Source organism: Paroedura picta, chromosome 6 (assembly GCF_049243985.1).
Source record: "Paroedura picta isolate Pp20150507F chromosome 6, Ppicta_v3.0, whole genome shotgun sequence".
NCBI classification, from domain to species: Eukaryota; Metazoa; Chordata; class Lepidosauria; order Squamata; family Gekkonidae; genus Paroedura; species Paroedura picta.
The window spans coordinates 32,555,026-32,568,737 of NC_135374.1; the positions used below are offsets into that span (position 1 = coordinate 32,555,026).

Below are 13,712 nucleotides of genomic sequence, written 5' to 3' on the forward strand. Positions count from 1 at the left end.
CCTGCCTCTCGGAAGCTTCGGAGTTTTTTTTTTTTTTTAAGCTTTCCATTATTTTCCGGAAGTTCATGTGTCGTCTTGCTGTAGACTCCCGGTTATATCCGCGCGAGGGGCGTGGCTTCGGTTGCTAGGAAACCGCTTGGTGGAACGGCTGGAGCCGTCGTGCCGCCTGCCCCCGGCTGCCCTAGCGCGCGTTCGTGTTCGAAAGGAGGAACGGCTGCACGATGGTGAGGGGGGGGGAGAGGGGAGGGGCAGCCGCCGATGCCAGGCCGCCGGGAGGTTCCCGCTTAATCTTGACAGCTCCGTAGCTCGGCTCCTGGCGGCTGCAGCGGGGAAAGAGTATCTTCCTTTTGTTCGCGTGGGTGGGTGGGTGGGTGGGTGGGGGGGGGGAGAGGGGGAGGAGGCAGTTCGCCTTTTCCTCACATTCCTTAGTTCATCACGTTCCGTCCTCACAACAGCCCTTTAAGGTAGGTAAGGTGATGCACATGCCCCCCCCCTCAAGTATGGGCTAATGGGGTCTGAAATTGCGGAGACTGAGAGGGGAAAAGATCTCGGGGTCATAGTGGATAGCTCAATGGAAGTGTCGACCCAGTTTGCTGCAGCGGTAGAAAAGGCAACTGCTGTGTTTGGGTTTTTTAGGAAAGGGATTGGGATTACAACAGTAGATATTGTGATGTGCTTGTTCAGATCTGTGGTGTGACCTTATTTGGAATGCTGTACAATTTTGGACACTGTATCTCCAAAAACTTTGTTTGGAGGCAGAGGGTAATGCCAGCTGCTCTCCCAACCACCCTGAATTTACCCTGGGAAAATATTGGAGGTCTGAGGGCTAATCTTGGAAATATTGGAACTTCACTTACTTTCTCATCAAGAGCATTGAATACGTTGTTAAGTGAGGCAAGCTTGTTAGAAATATGGCTACTATGTTGAAAGATAGATATTACTGTTTTGTCTATTAATAGGCATTGATCACCTATGAATTTCAACAGGAAATTTTTTGAAGTTGCATCCCTGGCCCCCTTACCCTCAAAAGGAGTTCCTTCACAGCGAGGGGGTGCCTGCTGAGACACAGTCATCCCCGAAGTATTAGGGGATTTATTTCCATTAGAAGGATGGTGATATAGAGATGGTATTAACAGTTCCACTTAGATTAGATTTGTTTATCTTGAACATCTCAGTCAAGGATGATGTTCCTGGTGAGTACACATTCTGGTCAAGCCAGGGAGCTAGTACTATTGATTTTGATCTAGCGTTGTGAAAATTGTTAGACTATGTAAGATTATTTAAGAGTTGGGACCCCCTAAGAAAGTCACTTCTTGCCAATCACTTTAGCATTAAAGATTCCAGATTCATCTGACCGAGAAATTTAATGCAGAGCTAACACACGTTTCTGGTTACAAAAGAATTAAATGCTCCAGAAAAGAAGTTAAGCAAACCAAGGACTTCCTCGGCTCAGACAAGATCTGCCAGCTCCGTAACAAAATGATCAATGGCATGTACACTGCTATTTGCAAATTTCTAATGAATGGCAAGAACTGTTCATTAAAAACAAACCCAACTTAGAGCTCCGAGAGTAAGATACCCCACACAACTGTGATCAAAATTGTCAGCAAAAGAGCCAAGTTCAAGCAATATAAGTCACAGAACTTCTGTATAATCCCTTTTAAAACAATACAAAAAATTAATCAAAAAGAAGAAAAGAAAAACTTTACCAAGCTGCCAAATCCAAAGATGCCTCCCTCTTTTGGAAAATTGTTTCTCACAGATTTCAGTCAGATTTCAAAAGCCTCCAGTGAGATGCCTGCAAAAACCTGGGAGACCCATTTCTATGTACTCTATGCACTCTATACTCCAGAGTGTGGCCAGGTGTCTCTTCCACCTATTGGTACAGAAAACCTCCCCCCCTGGCCTCCAGTCTCAGCTGCAGAAGTCAAGAAGCTTGTAGCCTAGTTAAGGATGGGGAAGGCTGCATGGAGTGATCTGACCACTTTGAAGCTGATTCAAATGTCCATTAAATGGTGGACACCAGTTCTTGCCACTCTCTTCACATCCATTAACCAAACTACACAGATCCCCAGAGACTGGGGTCTGGCCATCATCATTATTCTGATATATATTTAAAAAGGGCAAAATCAGACCCTTCTAATTACCGGCCCAATCAATCTGTTTAGTGTGGTAAGTAAGCTTTATGCCAGACATATATGCTGGAAGTTTTGGGATTGGCTTGATAGGGAGATCCTTGCTGTGTGAGAGCTGCCCCTGCCACTGAGTTCCCTAACAGCTGCCTGCAGCCTTTCCAGGTCCTGGGGGGAGGGGGAGGCCATCTGCAGAGTTCTTCCACTCCATCCCCCTAATCTAGTGCCCGTTGTATTCCTGAATACAACGGGCTTGGCCCCTAGTCTCCTCATGTTATTTAGACATCACATAGTAAAGTGTTCTTAGTGTTCACTGTCCTGAGGAGTTACACCCATTTATGTAATTGAAGTCCATGCTTTTAGAAGTGTGTAACTCTGCTAAGGATGACACTGGGAAACATTGGCATTTCGAAACAGAAAATTTTACTGGAATCTAGTTTGCATCTGTTGTAGAATTCTTTGGTGAAGCTATTAAGGGAAGAATGAGTGGGTATGCAGTATTTACAGACACCACACTTTATTTTAATTGCATACAAGGGTGGCTAGAATATATAGGCTGTGCATCCTCAAAGTTATTTTCAGGAATTATTTTTACACATTTCTTGAATCTCAAAAGTAGTCTAGCATTATACTGCATTATGTAACATCAGTTTAAAGGCCCCTGTATTAGCCAGTTTGGTGTAGTGGTTAGGAGTGTGGACTTCTAATCTGGCAGGCCAGGTTCCATTCTGCGCTCCCCCACATGCAACCAGCTGGGTGACTTTGGGCTCGCCACAGCACTGATAAAACTGTTCTGACCGAGCAGTGATATCAACACTCTCTCAGTCTCACCCACCCCACAGGGTGTCTGTTGTGGGGAGATGAATGGGAAGGTGACTGTAAGCCGCTTTGAGCCTCCTTCAGGTAGGGAAAAGCGGCATATAAGAACCAACTCTTCTTCTTCTTCTTAGCAGCAACACACAACATTTTGACAACTAACCTATTAAACCTATTCTTTATCTTTGACCATTTGTCTAGGAATACAGCCTCTCAGCCTGATTTAAATTTGAATGTATTAAAAAGAATTTGTGGACTACAGTGAGCAATGACTGTGCTTCAGACTTTCCCCTGCAGCTGTCCACTGTCCCGAAGGACGCCTGCAGTTAAGATGGTGATATTGTTAGCCTTGTTCTAAACATCTTTGACTTTCCCTTGATGTAAGCAGCCACTCTAATGGTCCACGCTCAGGAAGTATAGAATTATGTTTGACGGCAGAAAAGAAGTGTAGATAAAAATAAGGTGGAAGTTTTAATGTCCATTGGTGGAGAAACTGCTGATTACTTAGTAAATCTTTAGATAAGGGCCTCATCTGTGACAGCATCCTGTAATCCTTTGCTGTGATAACATAAACCCATTCTTTGGTGGCACACCAAGTAATTCTTTGCCATTAGAAGATAAATCAACTCCTTGCTTCTCTGGTTATTATTCAGCCGAAGACATAAATATTAGGCTATGCTGGGAGGTGCTTTTGAAATGTTTCTGACCTTCAGCGTTTGATATCAAGGTAACGTGTGCATTCAATTTTAATGTTGTATTCCATTCTTCAGTGATGCAGTTATAAGGGCTAGAAGTTTACAAAAAATAAACTTTAAATTTGAATTATGTGATTGCCTGTAAAAACAGGATGCTCATAGCTGTATGGATATTGGTTAGGATTCAAAGAATTAGACTCATGCAAGAAACTGGAACTAACCTCTAGTTGTTGACTTTTAAAAAAAATCCTTGGCCATATCACATACTGCTTTTGAAATGCTCCAACATTTCAAAAGCAGTTTGTCATGCAACATGAAAAGGTTTGCTAAAAACAAATTCTAATTTGATAAAAGTGAGTCTGAATTGCTCTCAGGCTCATGGAATTAGGATGCTACTAAATAGAATGCAGAGATCTGTGACTGAATGAATCTCTTGCATCTTGAAACATCTCAAAGGGAACAGTATTAATTAGGTCTACTTGTAAGTAGGTCCCATGTTATTAAATGGGTATCAATTATAAATCTCTGTTGTGTCACTATATGGGCTTTGGAGCCTGGCCTCTACTCATAATGTTGGCTGCTCAATTGTGCACTCTACTGGTGCAATCGTAATCCCCTGAAGCAATAAATGAGGGAACAAAGTAACTCTACCTGTGTGCACAAGTTAGGAACCTAAAAGGTTGAGCAGTAGCAGAAAAGGTATAAGTATAAACAATTCAGGTACAAATATTGATTTTAATACATGTGCACATATAAAACTTAAAAACATCAATGTTTATCACGCTGTATTGCACAAATCCAAAGCATTTTGACACATGGATAAATGACCAAATAACCAAACGCGTTTCACCCCTTCTCGAGGTCTTCTTCAGTGGTCTACTATTAAAATACACTCATGTGATGTAATGGGGACTATAAATATGAATGGACAGGCTCTCACACTAATTAAAAGTATTCAAATATATATATTTTTGAGTCCTCCATTTAAAATATTCTTCAAAATGCCATCCTTGTAGAAGCCCTTTCTGTGCCTGAGTGTATTCTCATGTGTCTCGTGGAATGCAGACACACATTTGGATACTTTTCATTAGTGTGGGAGCCTCTGCATTCATATTTTGGCCATACTTGTGTTGCTTAATCTGTCAGACACATTTGATGTGGTCACCCATGAGTTATTGGCCCTCCGTCTTGCCAGGGCCAGGATTTGGGGAACAGCCCTTCATTGGCTGTGTTCCTTTTTCCAGAACTGGACACAGAGGGTACAGTGGGGGAAACTCTGCTGCACCCTTACAGAATGCTTTGTTGGGTCCCAAAGGGCACGATACTCACCCCCACACTATTTAACATCTTTATGTGCCTCCTAGGACAGCTGCTCCAGAGTTTCAGGCTGGGTTGTCATCAATATGCATACGACACCCAGCTCTATCTCCTCATGGACTCCCCTGTGGATACATTCACCAGATGTTTGGAAGCCGTAGCTGGATGGTTAGAGCAGAGCTGCCTGAAACTCAGCCCTTCTAAGACAGAGGTCCTGTGGCTGAACCGGAAAAGGGAAGAACAGGAAGTGCATCTCACCACCTTTGCAGGGGCACAATTTAACATCTTACCCACAGCAAGGAATTTTGAGGTGATTCTGGCATTTTACCATCTTCACCAGATGAGGCTACTAGCACCCTACAGTGCTACAGTGATCCGTGCAACGGTCACTTCTAGATTGGAGTACTGTAACTCGCTCTATGCTGGCCTACCCTTGTTCTTGACCTGGAAACTCCTGCTGGTACAAAATGCTGCTGCTAGGGTCTTCACAGATTCATCTTGATGGCCCCTATCCAGCCTGTGCTGAGGCAGCTGCACTGGTTACCAGTTAAGGCCCATGTCAGTTTTGACTAAGGCCATCTGCAATTTGGGCCCTGCCTATCTGAGGGACCACTTGTCTGCTTATGCCCACGCAGGGCCCGTTGCTCTGCGGGCACTAATTTGTTGGTGGTCCCTGGTCCCAGAGAGATACATCTGGCCTCAACCCAGGCTAGGGCCTTTTCAGTCCTGGCCCTGACCTGGTAGAATGAGCTCCCTTGAGAGCTGAAGTTCCTGACCTAGTAAAATGAGCTCCCTTGAGAGCTGAAGTTCCTGACCTAGTAGAATGAGCTCCCTTGAGAGCTGAAGTTCCTGACCTAGCAGTCAACATTCCACAGGGCCTGTAAAACAGAGCTCTTCTGCCAGGTCTTTGTTGATGTCAGGTTCTTAAGTTTAATGCCCCTACCCCGGCTGCACTATACCAATGTGCGAACGCCCTGGTGGATGACTGTGGGGATGTAGGAGGGCTCTCATAGCCATCTGATATTTATGATAATTGTGAGACTTTCACCTTTGTTTTAAGGATTGGGGTTTTTATGGGGGTTAGATTGTTATTGTAATACACCTTGTGTCCCTGGAGGAAGGCGAACTAGAAATTAAATAAATACACAATAATAACAACAACAATATAGGACTTGTAGTCCCTTTAAGCACCTTCTCCAAGCTATGTGTTCACTCACAATGGAGCTTAAAGGGATTGCAAACCCTTAAAACACCCATCAACTTCAGTTATCTGGTGGTCCTGAAAAATCTCAAATATTTTTTGGGATTTTTTGTGCTCAGCCATTTTGGGTAGCCAAACAATAGCAAAATATACATCTGACTGAACTAATATTATTGCCCTATTGGTATTTTGGGTTTTTTTTGGGAGGGGGGCATGCACATTTCTACTCATAAATCCGAAGGATTTGACTGGCCATGAAACACTTGGGAAATCAAGTGTTATGTCGCTTTACATGTCACTGTGTGTAATGTGTGCTTCTAGTACAATTTCCTTCTTCTTTTTCCTTCTTCTTGAACCTTTTCTTTCTTTTTTCTTTTTTGCTAAAAGATCCAAGGTTTTAACAAGTTTAGGTACAGAGCTCACATAATCGGAGGGACTTGTTCACTATCACTAACTTGATGTTTTAATTTAATGAGGCTTAAACTGGACTAAAGTTGGATATATTTGTATGTGTACTTGCCAGCTTGGAAGATTACATGCTGACCCTAATCTTTGTGCTGCAATACAAACACTAGGCTTTAAAGTATCACTTAGTTGTTTTTGCTACATATTAAGCATATTTTATGTACCTGATATCTCATTCATAAACAGTATTTGGGAGGTAGAGGATTTCATTATTAGGACCCCCAAATCAAAGTAAGTAAGTATGTATGCATGTATGTATTATATTTATTTATTATATATTTATTATATTTCTTTACTACCCCCAGTTTACATAAAACAGGGAACAATGCAGATAACTCAGTAGTTATAACAATACAGCCATCCATGGTGGCTAAAATAGTATTCTCTGGAAGGTTGTTCAAAGACTGTATTTTCCTCAGAAAGTCTGTAGTGTTGCAAACATAACTAAGAGCATTGATGGCATAAAGTCTTAGAGCAGAGTCCATATAGCCAGATATCCCCATGCCTGAGACAATGGGGCACCCTAGTTTTGTGGATTTTGGGTAGAAGATAAAAGATAGGGGGTTTTATGGGGGGTTTATTGTTGTGACCCTCCACAAGCCTTGTGGGAGTGGTGGGTTATAAGTTGAATAAATGATAGCCCTCTTTAAGTATTTGAAAGGTTGTCACTTGGAGGAGGGCAGGATGCTGTTTCTGTTGGCTGCAGAGGAGAGGACACGCAGTAATGGGTTTAAACTTCAAGTACAACGATATAGGCTAGATATCAGGAAAAAATTTTTCACAGTCAGAGTAGTTCAGCAGTGGAATAGGCTGCCTAAGGAGGTGGTGAGCTCCCCCTCACTGGCAGTCTTCAAGCAAAGGTTGGATACACACTTTTCTTGGATACTTTAGGATGCTTAGGGCTGATCCTGCGTGGAGCAGGGGGTTGGACTAGATGGCCTGTATGGCCCCTTCCAACTCCATGATTCTATGATTCTAAATGCATACATACATACATACATACATACATACATACATACATACATACATACATACATACATACATACATACATACATACCCTGTTGAGGTCCCTTTGGTCCCTTTGACAAACTGTTCTCACCCATAACCACTTCAGTTTGGTAACTTGTTCCTTCATATCAATGGTACAGCCATCTTCGTTGGTCTTAAATAAATCTTTGTTGTTCTTACCGTTGCTATTGGACTAAAACTTTGTTGTATCTTCTAACTGTTAAGACTTGAAAGAAAGAATCTGACCTCTTGGGAACACTAGATGGAGCTCTATAGTTGGTAAAGTTGCCTTATACAGCCTAAAGATGTCTGATATGGTTTAAACAGTATGTGCTTGCCAGCTCTGTATTAATTTCTTCATAGAAATATCATCTATATATTTAATTCTCGCCTGTGAATACTGTAATTTGTAGACCAAAGCCATAGACAGACAAGACAAAGTTTCTACAAACCTTAGAAAAACCCCAGGGTTGCTGAAAAATCTAAATCTGAAAATTTGGGGGATGGGAAAACCTCAAAATGATAGAAGCAGTTCCTTTAGCTTTAAAAAAGATGCCCCTGGTAGCTGTTGTTTGGAAACTCCAAATGTATTGCCAGCCTTCGTCTTGGTTTCTGTCATTAAAAGGCAGTGGAAGACTGTTTTGACTTTTGAAAAAAGACTTTATCAGGGTCAGGACAGCACACAGCCAGCAGATGACTTGCTACCATGCCACTTGCATGACTTTCCCATGCCCAGCTACTTGGTAATGTTTAACAACAGCTACTCTGTGAAAGCCAGTGTGATGTAGTGATTGGAGTTTCAGACTCGGGTTCAAATCCCCTCTCCTCTGTGGAAGCTCATGGATGACCTTAGAGCAATCATACCTCGCAGGCTTGTTGTGAGTATAAAATAGAGGAGAATAGTGGAAGCTCCTTTGGTTTCCCATTGAGAAAAGTGGGGTATACATGAAGTAAATAAATAATCAGCATAGCTGAACATGGGGCAGATAAAAGAGGTTGTTGGGCAGGAAGGAGCGGGCAGGGAAAGTTAAGGATACAGAATCTGTCAGGAGATGAGAGAGGCAATAGGGAAATAAAGGAAAAAGTGAATGGCCCCTCACAATTCCTTGTGAGAGCCAGTTTGGTGTAGTGTCTAGGAGTGCGGACTTCTAATCTGGCATGCTGAGTGACCTTGGGCTCGCCATGGCACTGATAAAGCTGTTCTGACCGAGCAGTGATATCAGGGCTCTCTCAGCCTCACCCACCTCACAGGGTGTCTGTTGTGGGGAGAGGAAAGGGAAGGCTACTATAAGCCACTTTGAGCCTCCTTCAGGTAGAGAAACATTTATACTTTGGTGAATGTTGAAGGCTGTACTTCTGTTCAGGATTGCACTGTAATATATGATACTAGGGGCCAAGCCCATTGCAAAGGGGCACTAAATTAGGGGGGTGGGGTGGAAGAACTCTGCGGACTCTCCCCCTCCCCCTAGAACCTGGAAAGGCTGCAGGCAGCTGGCAGGTACAGCTCTCATGCAGCAGGGATCTGCAGCCTCCAAGCCTCAGAGGGAAGCGGAAGGAGGGGAGTGGTCAGCAGTGGGGGTCGGAAGGCGATTGGCTGGCTGCTGGACGGACGTGCAAGCCCGTTGGAGAAGGAGGCACTCAGGGTGGGACAGCTGCCCAGATTGGGTATTAAGCACTGAGTGGCGGTTAAGCCATGAGACACGCTCTTCTTCCTTGGCCTTACCAGAAATATATTGTGGAACAGATGCCTTTAATTTGGACTTTACTTGAGCCCCCCCCCCCATTCTCTTCAATTAAAGTTTCTCCTTAGTGACGTTCTTAGAAAGGTTTTCGCTTTTATTAGAACAACTCTGTTCAATATTAACTTGATATCTGTCTTTCTGATAATGGATTTATGAGTATACAATAGTCCATAGTATGTTCTGGCTGAAATCTGTTCAGTGGAATGACATAAATGTTAATGTTTTACACAACACGAGGGAAAAGAAATGTTTTAACTTTAATGGCTGCCTTGGCAGGAGTCTGTTTGGTTAAACGATAGTAAGTATGAGAACTGGCTCAAAATGTTCCCAGTACTGAGTGAGAAAGGGCTTGGTGGAGTTCTTTTTCTTATGTGTAACAAGGTCATAAATCTTTAATAGGCCATGATATTCTCCTCATAATGTTCAAGGTAAATGCCAAACGTGTGCTCTTTGGAACCGTCTTTCAAACTGTTTGGTGCTAACGCACACTGGTATCAACTGGCTGAAGGTCACTCTTCACCTTCCCAGCAGCTGCAGGAGAGTTCATTCCGGTTAAAATTGCTCAGCAAAGTATTAGGTATGGAGAAACGTTGCCGCAGCCCAGACCGAAGGCCAAATTTAGAATAAGGTTCCAGTTCATGCTATCTTGAATTCCTTGGAGGAAGGGCAGGATCCAAATGTGATTAGCAATAAAATCATGAAATGAGCTCTTTTGGAAGGGGCAAGCATAAAGCATGGGAGGGCAAAATGTTAAAAGTTATAGTGAACATCTGTCACAGATACAATGCTCAAATACTAATTTGTTGTTAAAAATTTGACCTCTTTATTTGTCCTTGAAATTTGAGGAAACAAACTCATGAGAATTCAACAAGAGTTACATTTCAGTTGTAGCTGATGATGCTACCTCTTCTTTGTTGCCCCCCCGCCCCGTTCTTATTTCCATTTTCTCTTTTGCTTAAAATGTGAGACAGTGTGTTACCCTGCAACAGCAGCATTGTCCTAATTTGCTTCTGAAAAAGTTGTGTGTTATTGCTGCCATGTAAGGACTATCAAAGTTTGGTGCAAGCTGGAGACATTATACAAGAGACATTATGCTCTGTTAGAAATTGTGAGATCAACACATTTCAATACTCACAGTGATACATGGGCCAGGAGGATAGGATACTGAGGCATATGGTAAGAGTAAGCATAACTCCAATGGGTTTAACTGATCTAAGAGATCTGGTTTATTGAGAAAAAGTGGAGGCAGCTGGCTGTTGCAGCTAAGTAATATTGGTGGTAAAAACCTTATTGCTGCACGGTTCATCACAGGGTCAGATAAGATGGGAAACCCTGGGGTTTCTTGTCAGCCCTGGCAGGGTTTCCTGAATAGGTAGGAGTGAATTGGTTTTTAAAATATATATTTATATATAAAATATATATTTTAAAATCTTTTTATCACCATTCAGTCGATGACTCATTTGGGTTATATAGCAGCCAAGTAGCTCATAAGCTGTAGAATTAGTCTGCAGGGGTATCTCACGGAGGGATCTTCATGCTAGAAAAAGCATCGATAATAATCAGGTCTTCCATGCAATACCTGACTAAAGAAAGAAGAAATAATGTCAACTTTATACTCTGCTCCCCTTTTCCATGTTGGCGGAAAAAGCAACTGCTCACTAGAACTTTCTCCTGTATTGAATCACTGGCCAGAAAATCTGATTGTTTCTAACATACTCCTGCAGCCTGATGCTTAGGAGATCATAGATATATTGGTTATTTAAATTCTGTCAGTTTGCCTTGAAAGTGGCTTTTTTTTTGAAGTCGCAATGAAGAAGATCATGCCTCCACTCACTATGCATATTCCGTCTTTTGCATATTCTGTCTTTTGTCTTAGACTTTCTGATAAGTACAAATCCATCATCTTAATTTGTAGATTCTTGAGGCTTGTGGGTAGTAGAGCTGTTTTGTCTGCAATTACGCAGCACAGCAAGAACAAAGCTGGGTGTAGAACATTGGAGTATTGTTCTGCTTTGCCTTTGCAGTTTCATTAGCCTTCCTTTTGATTTAGCTAAAGTAGGGATGCTGGAGAAGCCTAGCGTAGCTTTCTTTTTGTTCTGCATGCTGATTAGACATTAGCACACAAAGCCTAATTTCCAAGTATTATTTAACATTAATAATGGGGTTTTAACATGACATTTTCTTTCCTTTTCTGTATTGCATTGTTCTCTGTAATATTTTCCATGAATGCTTTTTTTGCCTGCTCAGTATATCTATTGAAAGCCAGTTTTCTCTCTCAGAATGTCGGTTTTCTCTATCAGTTTGGGGTATGAATGTTCCCTACATGTGTCCAGTGCACACGTAGGTGGAGAAACCCATTAAGCTCAAGACAGCCTTCTTTTTCTGCCAGCGTGGAATAGTGGTTGAGAGACACTCTAATTTTGAGAATCCCAATCCATCATATGAAGCCTGCTAGGTGACCTCAGCCCAGTCACAATTTTCTCAGAGCTGTCTCAGCCTCACTTGCCTCACAAAGTGCCCATTGTGGAGATAGGAAGGGAATATGACAGTAAGTTGCTTTGAGAAAAGCAGGGTATAAAAAACCTGCTTTTTATTGTTATTGTATGTCATCATCTTAATGTTTTTACATGAGCACCCATGCAGGGCCATTATGGAAAACCCAGAGAATGTCCACACTTCCCATATCTTCATCTAGTCCTCCCTCTCAAGGTGTGGGAGCACCTGTTTTGGTGTCGCTTGCCCTAGTGTAGCGATCCCCAAACTGTGGGCAGCGGACCACATGTGGTCCATCGACTAATTGGAGGTGGGCCGCAAAGGACGCCATCTCCCCCCCCAGCCCTTTACTTCACCCCCCCCCCGACCCTTTACAACACACTTCGGGTGTCATTGTCTCCCATCACTCCCAGATGGGACTATCTTGTTGCAGAGAAACAAGCTCAAGGTTCCCATTGATTTGTCATTGTCATGAGTTAAAATTTCCATGAAAATAAAATGTTCCTTATGTTCATTGTTGTGGCGTGTCTGTATCTTATTTTGAAGGGATGTTTAAACATTACCATAGCGATCAGAGAGCATTAGGGCAGTGGTTGAGAGTAGAGGAGTAAACTAGCCCCCCTCCCCCACCAGGCCTCAGTAAAATTGTCAAGTGTTGAGTGGTCCCCGGTGATAAAAAGGTTGGGGACCACTGCCCTAGTGCAGTGGTCCCCAACCTTTCTGAGGTTGGGGACCGGCAGGGCATCGGGGCGCGGCCGCATGGGCGTGGCCAGCCCTGCTTCCCTCTCCCCGCCCTCCCGCAGTAAGAAGCTTCCCGGGCTGCAAGCTTGCGGCCTGGGAAGTTTTTTACTGCGGGGGGGCGGGGAGAGGGAGCCGCGGCCCGGCGCCATGGCCTTTGCGGCCCGGCACCGGGCCGCGGCCCACAGGTTGGGGACCACTGCCCTAGTGGATGGAAAGAGCTTGATGAAAAGGGGCCAGCAGCATCATGCACAGACCTTTTTCAAACTACACGTTTTGTGGTAGTGAATTTCATGTGATAATTAACTGTTGTATGAATAAATTTGTCTTTCCTGACTAACAATAAGCTTCATTTATTTCAAGATTTTCATTGTGACAGAGGTTGAAAGATTTATTTGCTTGTGGTACTGCTTAATCATCCCCCCCCCCAATGTGTTGCCCAGTCCAATTAAGAGAGATCCTTTTGTCAGTTTGGGATTTCAACATTTTAATGAGTAGAAGTCAATTGTTTTTATATATGTGTGTGTATGTTTAAAATTTGTCAAACATTTATTGTGATATGACTATATATGGTCATGTCGACCCCCCCCCCCCAATGGCCATGGGCATGGGAAGGGGGCACTGGGTGGCCATGTACACAGCTATGCTTCTCAACCATATTCTGCACAATCATATCACTTTTGAGGTTTCTTGAAGCCTGAAGAATGTTTCAAGGGTTTCTCAATGGTAAAAAAAGTTGAGAAAGGCTGCTTTGAGCTGTCACCCTCTCAGGTACTACCTCTAATTGTTGTTTCTCAACCACTGTTTTTCAAATCTTCTTTCAATATGCCGTCCACTCTTGTTGGTTGTTTTTAGAGCAGGGGTGGCCAAACTGGAGCTCTGCAATTGTCTGTGGACTACAATAACCATGAGCTCCTGCCAGGATGCTGGCAAGTTTGCCACCCCTGTCTTAGAGAGAGGAGGAATCCAGTCTGTCTGCCACAATTTCATTTCTAGAAATATGAACTATATTTCTTCATGCACTTGTCTGCCTTTCCTATTTGGATGAGGCTATGACTTCAGATACTAATTGCTAAGGAATCAACATACAATAACTCTATGAT

At 43.0% G+C, this 13,712-nt stretch overlaps 1 protein-coding gene across 4 annotated transcripts in view; it reads left to right on the forward strand.

The window, feature by feature from the left end:
- Positions 1-80: 80 nt before the first annotated feature.
- Positions 81-13,712, forward strand: part of NME7 (NME/NM23 family member 7) — an 84,932-nt gene continuing 71,300 nt past the window's right edge. The window contains exon 1 of one of the 4 annotated variants that reach the window (XM_077342024.1): positions 81-224. In XM_077342024.1, the coding sequence (XP_077198139.1) occupies positions 222-224 (3 nt within the window). In that variant the 5' untranslated portion in view covers positions 81-221. Of the gene's footprint in view, positions 225-430; positions 465-8,460; positions 8,515-13,712 lie in introns of those variants that run through there. The other 3 variants (XM_077342026.1, XM_077342025.1, XM_077342023.1) reach the window with 3 other exon arrangements.